This window comes from Balaenoptera musculus, chromosome 17, assembly GCF_009873245.2.
Source record: "Balaenoptera musculus isolate JJ_BM4_2016_0621 chromosome 17, mBalMus1.pri.v3, whole genome shotgun sequence".
Taxonomy (NCBI): Eukaryota; Metazoa; Chordata; class Mammalia; order Artiodactyla; family Balaenopteridae; genus Balaenoptera; species Balaenoptera musculus.
In genome coordinates this window covers 45,707,957-45,717,904 of record NC_045801.1, presented here as the reverse complement: position 1 = coordinate 45,717,904, position 9,948 = coordinate 45,707,957, and the positions used below count along the sequence as shown (strand labels likewise).

The window sequence follows — 9,948 nt, the reverse complement described above, 5'->3', positions numbered from 1 at the left end:
GAAGTAGTGATGGATAAGGAAGAGGATAGTGGAGCTAAGGTCCAGCAGGGGTTGGTATGCCCAATACCCTGTTTTCATAGATAATGGGGATGAGACTTGAAGAGGTTAAGAATGAATAACTTGCTAAACCATACGGCTAGTAAATGGCAAGGCTGACTATAGAAGGCAGGCCTTTGAGAATCCAAAACCCTTTAAATCAAAACTTCCATTTCCATATTTAAACAGAAAAGCAAGAGAAATACAATACCCTTGTTTATTACAGAAGAGAGAATTTCTACAGTAGATTTCTAGTACATGAAGCATCTGCTTATGTTTGGAAACTTTTACCTTGGGGCTATCTGTGCCCCAAGTCTCAGACCACATTTTTTTTTTTAATTAATTAATTAATTTATTTATTTATGGCTGTGCTGGGTCTTCGTTTCTGTGCGAGGGCTGTCTCCAGTTGCGGCAAGTGGGGGCCACTCTTCATCGCGGTGCGCGGGCCTCACTATCGCGGCCTCTCTTGTTGCGGAGCACAGGCTCCAGACGCGCAGGCTCAGCAATTGTGGCTCACGGGCCCAGCCGCTCCGCGGCATGTGGGATCCTCCCAGACGAGGGCTCGAACCCGTGTTCCCTGCATTAGCAGGCAGATTCTCAACCACTGCGCCACCAGGGAAGCCCTCAGACCACATTTTAATCACAAAATAAGCTTGCCAAAACAAATCAAATAAGTGTATTGGTTTCTGCCATAACCTGTATTTATGAACTACAGTTTTCCATGCATTTTTGTAGCATTCAAAGCCTTTTTAATTTGTCATAGGGACCCCTATAAGAGTAGGAATTACCCAGGTTCTCTGTATTATATAGTATTAATAAATGGAACAAGCCCTCTCTGTGTTAATAAAATTAGTGATTTTTTTTACTTTAAGGTCCTTGAGATTCTAGAATGCTAGTTTAGCATTCTTATAGCACTTTATACTTCCACAGTAGTTTACAGTCATTAGTTAGATATTTCTCACACATCTCAGTGGAATAGTTTGGTATTCTGTCTTGTTGTTTTACTGATGACAAGACAGATACAGCTTAGTTTGACTGACTTATTTAAGTTTCCATAATAAGTCAATTGCTCCGTTTGGATTAACATTCAATTTAAGGTTCCTTGTCCTGTGCTGAATTCACAGGATGATGCTGTCTAAAAACCTGGTGATTTTTCATCAGATTATCCTGCCAAATAGATTGATTTCTGGTTGCTAGGAAAGCTCTGGATGCTGACATTCCACAAAGCTAACACATACAGCAAAGAGATTAGCAACCCTTTCATCTGGGCATCCATAGGGAATGCATTTAAGATGCAGGTCAAAACTCAAAACGTTGAAATGGTAAACCCCATCTCCTTTTTTACTTTTCTCTTCCTATGTCTTCATAAAGCTGGACCTGTGCCACAGCCTGACCCTGCCCAACTCTCATTTCCCCACTCACATCCTAAATTACGGTTCATCCCATCTAATGTACCTATGAGATCAGGTTCTAGTCACAATCTTACCCACATTATGCTTTATCATTTCCTCTCTATCCCTTTTTCTCTTTCACCTAGAATAGTACAGAAGCCTCATAATTGCTGTCCCTCCTCCAGTCTTAACTCTCATAAACTCTCCCTTCATGCTGCTGTGAACTGCCAGAAATGCAAATCTGGCTACTGTTTTCCCTACCTAAACTTTCCAGTGGCTCCCCATTCCTATGGGATGAAGTCCACATTCCTTATTGTGGCTTTTAAAGGAGGTCCTTCACAACTGGTCCTACATACCTCTCCAGCATCAACTTCCATCACTCCTTTCTATAGACTTACGCACTAGAATTATTTATATTCCCCATGGCCCTGTGTATTTCATGCCATGAACATTTTTTTCATGCTCCTTTTTAAATTCTTTCCCCCCTCACATTTATTTCATCAACTAGTTAGTCCTTTTAAACACATTATGACTGGACTCAGCAGTCAACAGCAGGAAATCTTCCTTGAACCAACAAAATCAGGTTCTTTGCCACTTTGTGTATTTATTTAAATTAGCATTTATTATACTGAAATGTTGGCTTCATGAAAGAAATGACCTATCTTGTTCCTTACTATGTCCCCCGTGCCGCAGTGCTATAATGCTGCCTAGGCATGTAATGGGCACTTGATAAATATGTGATTATTGTAATATTTGTAGCATATACATATACCAAAGCATTATGTTGTACACCTTAAACTAATACAATGTTAACTGGAAAAAACTGGAGGCATGTAGTGTTAATATCACGCATCCTGTTGCTAGTCTACTGGCTCACTTCACTAGTGTGAATTAACAGTTGAGCCTGTAGCTTCTCCCACTTCAGTTGGATTTTTTCCTTAAGCATCTCAATTCTGGGACAGGCATAGCACCAGACACAAAAGCAACAGACCTACACAGATGGTTTAACCAGCTTCTATAATTACCTAAGGTCAAAGTCTATATGATTCCTCGTTGGTCTTTTTCTCTGATTGAACCCTGATACAGAATTTGCTGTTATAACAAATTATCTAAACCATGTAATGGGCTTTGGGACTGGGCCTCAGTTGTAAGTAAGAAAGGCCTTGAAGAGATTGTTAGCAGGAGCCTGTTGTCAGTCCAGGAGGCTGTTGGTGAGGGTTTAAAGGAATATGAGGAAAATGTTATTGGAACCTGGAAGAAAGGTGACTTCTCTTACATAGTAGAAGAAAGTTTAGCAGTGATGCCAGCAGCATTAACATGGAAAATGAGAAGTATATCTCATCAACTGGATGATCTACCTAAGGAACTATCTGGATTCTTCTAGCTGCCTATAGTAAATGACGGGGGAAAGGCAAGCAAGAGGACAAATTATTAAATATAAATGAGCCATGAATTTTGGGGTTTGAAAAACAAAACAAAACTTTCTCATTCCTAGCCTCTCCAGACAGTAAATGATGCTAAAATTAAGGAATGAATTCCAGATAGGGAACTGTCACGAAAATGAACTCCAAAGATGAAGCCAAAGGCATGACTGTAAAACGCTTTGTTAAGACCTCAGGAAGATTAAAGACATTTTCTAAACAACAGATGAGAGAGCTTCTAAAATTCTTAAGGCTATTGTCTCATAGTAGTTTCACATGGGAACCCAAAATAGAGAAGGGCTATTGCAAAGAGATTTTTGGGTGTTGCTTTTGTCTGATGGAGTGAATTATGAACTGTTTCAAGGCAAACATACAAAGTTTTTAAAGGGATTGTATGAGTTTGGGTCAAAAGTGACAGTATAAAGTGAAAAGATGAACCCTCATACATTGCTGGTAGGAATATAAACTGATGCAGCCACTTTGGGAAACAGTCTGGCAGTTCCTCAAAGGGTACCATATGACCTCTCCTATATATATGCCCAAGAGAATTGTACACAAATATTCATAGCATTATTTGTAATAGCCAAAAAGTAGAAACAATTTAAATGTAAGTCAACTGATAAGTGGATAAATATAGTATAGCCATATGATTGAATATTTTTAGTCAATAAAAAGGACTGAAGTACTGGTACATGCTATAACATGGATGAACCTTGACAACATTATGTTGAATAAAAGACACATATTATATGATTCATCTATATAAAATGTCCAGAATAGGCAAATCTATAGAGACAGAAAGGAGAGTAGTGGTTACTAGGGCTGGGTGGATGGGAAAGTGATTGCTAAAGGATCCAGGGTTTCTTTTTGGAGTAATAAGAATATTCTAAAACTGATTGTGGTGATGGTTGAACAACTTGGTGAATATACTTAAACCAGTGAATTATACATTTAAATGGCTGAATTGTATGATATGTGAATTATAATGCAAAGTTGTTACCAAAAAAGAAAAAAATGAAGAGAGGCCTTTGGACTCTTCTATGGACAGGAAGCAGTCTGAGGAAATTCAGCAAACATGGGCTGTGTTTTATGGAAAGAGAAAGACAAATTCAAGAGCCCAGAAAGGGGAACCAAGAGCTAGTCCCAGGCAGTAGGACTGAACACTAATCAAGGAACTGACAACATATATCTAGCTGGGTTCCAGAATTGCTATGATCCAGTGGCTGCTTTGTGCCTCTAATTTTCTACTTTTTTGGGTGGAACTGTCTATTGTCTGTTCCATGTTTCACCAGTTGTTAAATTCTGGGTATGTGGGGACAGATATCTTGTCTCTTTAGCTCATAGGTCTTCAGATCAAGATGAACTGTACTTGAGCTGGACTTAAGGAACTGCCCCTGAGAAGCCACATTCACTTTGTACCTGATTTAGATGACAAGATTTTGGGATCTGATGCTCTAAATAACTGAAACTTTTGGGGAGGTGGGCTCTTGGTAGAAGGCAACTCTATTTTGTGTGTTGGAGGAATGTATGTAACTCATGGCCAGGGGATAGACTGTTGTGGGTTTTAAGACATGTCTACTTACCATCAAGAGGTTGGGTCTAATTCTTCTTCCTTTGAATGAATATGGGCTGGCCTCAGTGACTTGTTTCTAATGAATAGAATGTGGCAGAAGTGATGCTGCATGACTTCTGAAGCTAGGGCAATATAACTTCTGCTCCACTTTGTCTCTTGGGATGCTCTCCATTAGAACCAAGCCACTGTGTTGGGAGGAAGCTCAGGCCACATAGGAGATGCTACAGGTAGGTGTTCTGGCTAACTGCCCTAAAGTTCCAGCCAACAACCAGCACCTACCACCAGATATGGGTGAATGAGCCTTTAATTTCTGCCCCAGACCCCAGCTGTCACCAAGAGAAACATTGACAAGCTGTCCCCATTGAGCCCTGCCTAAATTGTAATTTGTGAATAAAATAAATGTTTTAAGCCATTAAGTTTCACAGTAGTTTGTTACTCAGCAATAAATAACTGGAAAAGGCAGTATTAATAGAATTGATTGCATAGTGGAAGTAAGACAGGAGGAGGAATTAAGAATGTTTACCAGATTTTCTATGTTAAGCAAATTAATAAAAAAGCAGTATTCGATTGTGGTGGCCTCTTTACCCATTTAAAGCAGGAAATCACCAGTGTTTAGATAGTGTCAGCTGGGGTACAGGCCATACAGCGTTACTTTAGAGGAGATGAGTGTCCATGAGACTTTTTTTTAAAAAAAAGAACCAAAGCTTTATGATCACTTTGTTTAGATAGTAACAGCATGATTGTTCTTAGGAAACTAAAACAATATCAAAAGACATTGGAAGATAGGTTTGGAAGAGATAAAAAGAGCAGTGATTAAGTAGCTGAAAAATGATTTTATCATTCTAGCAATTGGAAATCTATTAATCAGCACCTCTTTTTTTTGATATTGATGTTCATTATAATAGCCTTTTATAAATTTAATGATTCTTCTTTAGGACTTTGGCACTTGCTTTGCCCTCTTATTGGAAAAGCTCCTGTCTCTAATAGTACCCTCGCAGTAAAGCCTTCTCAGGTCATCCTAAAATTGCAAACTCCTCACTCCCACACTTCCTAGTTTTTTTAACCTGTTTTTATTATTTTTTCCTAAGCACCCAATGCCATCTAATGTACTAAGTTTACTTATTTATCTTGCTTGCTTTTCTCCCCCTTCTAGAATGTAATTTCATTGAGAGAGGGGTTTTTGTCATTTTAATTCACTCCTCTATCCCCAGTGCCTGGAACAGTGTCGCACATAGTAGCTACTCCTAAATGTTTGCTGAATGAATGAATAAAGGGATTTGTGAATTACAAAGGAAGATGGAATTGTGTTCTGACTACTTTCATTGTGGAATACATTTTACAGTATTCATGTTTTTGAAAATCAGCAGTCTAAATGTGATATATATATGTAGCCCAAATGCCTCCAAGCCTCATAACTGGCCCAAATGGGGTTCTAATCAAATATCATTGGCTTCATCTCCTCTCCCTTACTCTTTTGTCTTTGTCCGAATCTTTCACTTGGAAATTTTCAAATATTATACAAAATATAATAAGAATAGTATAATCAACCCCTATGTACCCATTACTGAGCATCAATAATTACCAATGTTTGGTCAATCTTATTTGATCTGTTTCTTCCACCCACGTTTCTGCCCTGCTTATTTAAAAAAAAAATTCAAGACATCATGGCTTTTCACTTGAAAATTCAGATGCATTTCTAAATGTTAGGTACATTTAAAAAAATACTACCACCATGTAATTATTACATATAACAGAATAAGCAATTCCTATCATTTAATACCCAGTCCATGATCAAATTTCCTCAATCAACTTAGAAATATTTTTATTCAAATAAGGATCCAAACAAGATTCACAGATTGCATTTGACTGTTATTTTTCTTAAGTCTCATTTCATAACAGTTTCCCCTTCTTTTTATTAATGACATTGATTTATTGGGTAAACATTGTGTCATTTGCCTTGCAGAATTTCCCATGTTCTAGATTTGGCTGACTGCTTGTCTGAGATTAATTTAGTTTGTTTTCTAGTCCTCATATTTTCTGTAAATGGTATTTAGATATAGAAGCATGATTAAACTCAGATTCAGTTTTTAGGCAAGAATATTTTATAGGTGGCGCTGTGTAATTTTTATTGTATGACATCATGAGACTTAAAAATATATGATTGTCTCAATTTTAGTGGTGCTAAAATTGATTAGTAGGTTAAGTTATTAGCCTGATTTCTTACTCGCAAATTTCCTCATCAACCTTTCACCTAATGCTTTTAGCACCCAGTTGTGATCTTTACATATATCCAGTATTTCATTAGATTTACCAAAATGGTGATTTTTCCTAAATCTATTTTTTTCTTCCTCATTTATTGGCTTCTGTTTTTCTATGAGTAAGAACTTTATTAGGTTACACCAAAATGCAGTTTGTACTGGAAAAGCAGAATAAATGCTTCATTTTTTTTCCTTTATCATTTTTCAGTCTTTTGAGTTGGTTCCCTAGCAAGTCCCAAGGTAGTCAATGGGTTTCTTTTATTTTTATAATACCATTATGAATTCTTAGATTTTAATTATTTTGATGTTTCGGTCCACTCATCATTCTTTCTGATTCTCAAATATTCCCATTTTAGACTAGTGGGAGCCCTTAGAAGTGGCTTCTGTGTCCTTTGATGTGATCTCATTAGTCCTTGGTAACTTCTTTGCCTCTGGCACAAGATATTCTAGGCTCATCTTGTACATTTCCTGCCCCAAACCTGGAATCAGTTATTTTCCCTCTGTACCTTTTACACAGGAAACTATCTAATGCCTCCCACCTTCAACATGGTAGATCTCAGAATGTTTTTGTTTCCATGACACACCAATTCTACAATTAGAGGTTCTAAAGATGCGTAATAAGGAAGCTATTTCTCTTCCAAGCCCATGGCTGAAAGGTTGTTAATAAGAGCACTGAACGGGTGGTAAAAGCACTAAAATCGTTACCTTAAATGGAAAGAACATGACAAAGATGCCCTCAATGTTAGAAAAACTGCCTGGCTTGAAGACTCTAGACCTTCAGAATAACCGAATCCCCAAAGTGTGCCCAGAGATAAGCACCTTGACCCAGGTGAGGAACAGCATTATCTTTTTCAATTGAGGATGGAAAATAGGAAGAGAGAAAAGAGTTGAGAAGACAAGAAGCCTTCAATCTCTGGAGACTTAGCTCCCTGGAGACTTAATGTGGATGGTTGCTGGAAAGGGATCAGAAGGCTTTCTCCCTTAGTGAATTACATATGGTAGGGAGAGAAGATGTTACAACTTATCCACATGTTCTGTGACCCACATTTGGAATCAGAGGGTTAGGTCTCTGCCACACTCATCTTTCTGGAGGCTGTCATCTGGAAAGGGGTTGGGAGCCTGGATCTACTTGTCTACCTTGGGGGCTCCATCTGGAAGTGGGTTTGAGGATCCTGGAGATGCTGTTCACCCTGGGGACTATCCTGAAGCTTTTGCATATGGAATGAAGAGATATTTCTGATGTAAGAAGGGAGTTCTTTTCAATTTCCTAGAGCAGGCTGAACATTGAAATGGAGTGTTGGCAGGAAATGGGAAGGAGGGAACATTCATTTCTTCTGAAGTAGTCTTTAAAAGAAGGTTAGTATTTTAAATAAAGAATATCCTTATAAAGAGCAACAGAATGAATCCCAGATGCTTGTGTTAAACATTTCTGCTGAACAATGTGAAACTCCAGCTGCTAAAATCTTGAGGTTGGGAGAAGGCAAGGGATATTAACTTTGCAGTTTTCTTTTTGTTCACTTCTAAACTGTCATCAGCACTGAAACAACCTATAACCAGCCAAGTCATTGTAGTTCATTATAGTTCATTACTTTTGAGTTCAGAGTTACAAAAAAAAAAACAAAACTCTATTTTCTTACCTTCACCTACCTCATTTCCTCTTAGGTTTCCAAAATTATTTGAGTTTGTAGTCTGTGGCCATATCTTTCCAAGAAATACGCTAATACTCAAAAACTCCCCCTTTAATAATAACTTCCAAAAGTGCATTTGTAGAACAGATTTGGACTTTTTTTTCCCTGAATTTTATTTATTTATTTTTATACAGCAGGTTCTTATTAGTTATCTATTTTATACATATTAGTGTATATATGTCAATCCCAATCTCCCACCACCACCACTCTCCACTGCTTTCCCCCTTTGGTGTCCATAAGTTTGTTCTCTACATCTGTGTCTCTATTTCTGCCTTGCAAGCCAGTTCATCTGTACCATTTTTCTAGATTCCACATATATACGTTAATATATGATATTTGTTTTTCTCTTTCTGACTTACTTCACTCTGTATGACAGTCTCTAGGTCCATCCATGTCTCTACAAATGACCCAATTTAATTCCTTTTTATGGCTGAGTAATATTCCATTGTATATATGTACCACATCTTTATCCATTATCTGCTGATGGGCATCTAGGTTGCTTCCATGACCTGGCTATTGTAAATAGTGCTGCAATGAACATTGGGGTGCATGTGTCTTTTTGAATTATGTTTTTCTCAGGGTATATGCTCAGGAGTGGGATTGCTGGGTCATATGGTAGTTCTATTTTTAGTTTTTAAAGGAACTTCCATACTGTTCTACACAGTGGCTGTATTGGTTTACATTCCCACTAACAGTGCAAGAGGGTTCCCTTTTCTCCACACCCTCTCCAGCAATTATTGTTTCTAGATATTTTGGTGATGCCCATTCTAACCGGTGTTAGGTTATACCTCATTGTAGTTTTGATTTGCATTTCTCTAATAATTAGTGATGTTGAGCAGCTTTTCATGTGCCTCTTGGCCATCTGTATGTCTTCTTTGGAGAAATGTCTATTTAGGTCTTCTGCCCATTTTTTGACTGGGTTGTTTGTTTTTTTAATATTGAGCAGCATGAGCTGTTTATATATTTTGGAGATTAATCCTTTGTTGATTCATTTGCAAATATTTTCTCCCATTCTGAAGGTTGTATTTTCATCTTGTTTATGGTTTTCTTTGCTGTGCAAAAGCTTTTAAGTTTTATTAGGTCCCTTTTGTTTTTATTTCCATTACCCTAGGAGGTGGGTCAAAAAAGATCTTGCATGATTTATGTCGAAGACTGTTCTTCCTATGTTTTCCTCTAAGAGTTTTATAGTGTCCGGTCTTACATTTAGGTCTTTAATTCATTTTGAGTTTATTTTTGTGTATGGTGTTAGGGTGTTCATTCTTTCACATGTAGCTGTCCAGTTTTCCCAGAACCACTTATTGAAGAGACTGTCCTTTCTCCATTGTATATGCTTGCCTGCTTTGTCATAGATTAGTTGACCATAGGTGCATGGGTTTATCTCTGGGCTTTCTACCCTGTTCCATTGATCTATATTTCTATTTTTGTACTGGTACCCTATTGTCTTGATTACTGTAGCTTTGCAGTATTGTCTGAAGTCAGGGAGCCTGATTCCTCCAGCTCCATTTTGTTCCCTCAAGATTGCTTTGGCTATTTGGAGTCTTTTGTGTCTCCATACAAATTTTAAGATTTTTTGTTCTAGTT

At 37.7% G+C, this 9,948-nt stretch overlaps 1 protein-coding gene across 1 annotated transcript in view; it reads left to right on the top strand.

Annotated features, from left to right (window-relative positions):
* The first annotated feature begins 7,324 nt into the window (after positions 1 to 7,324).
* LRRC69 (leucine rich repeat containing 69) overlaps positions 7,325 to 9,948 on the top strand; it is a 98,095-nt gene continuing 95,471 nt past the window's right edge. Inside the window, 2 exon segments of the mRNA XM_036830628.1 lie at positions 7,325 to 7,354; positions 7,356 to 7,508. Coding sequence (XP_036686523.1) covers positions 7,325 to 7,354; positions 7,356 to 7,508 — 183 coding nt within the window.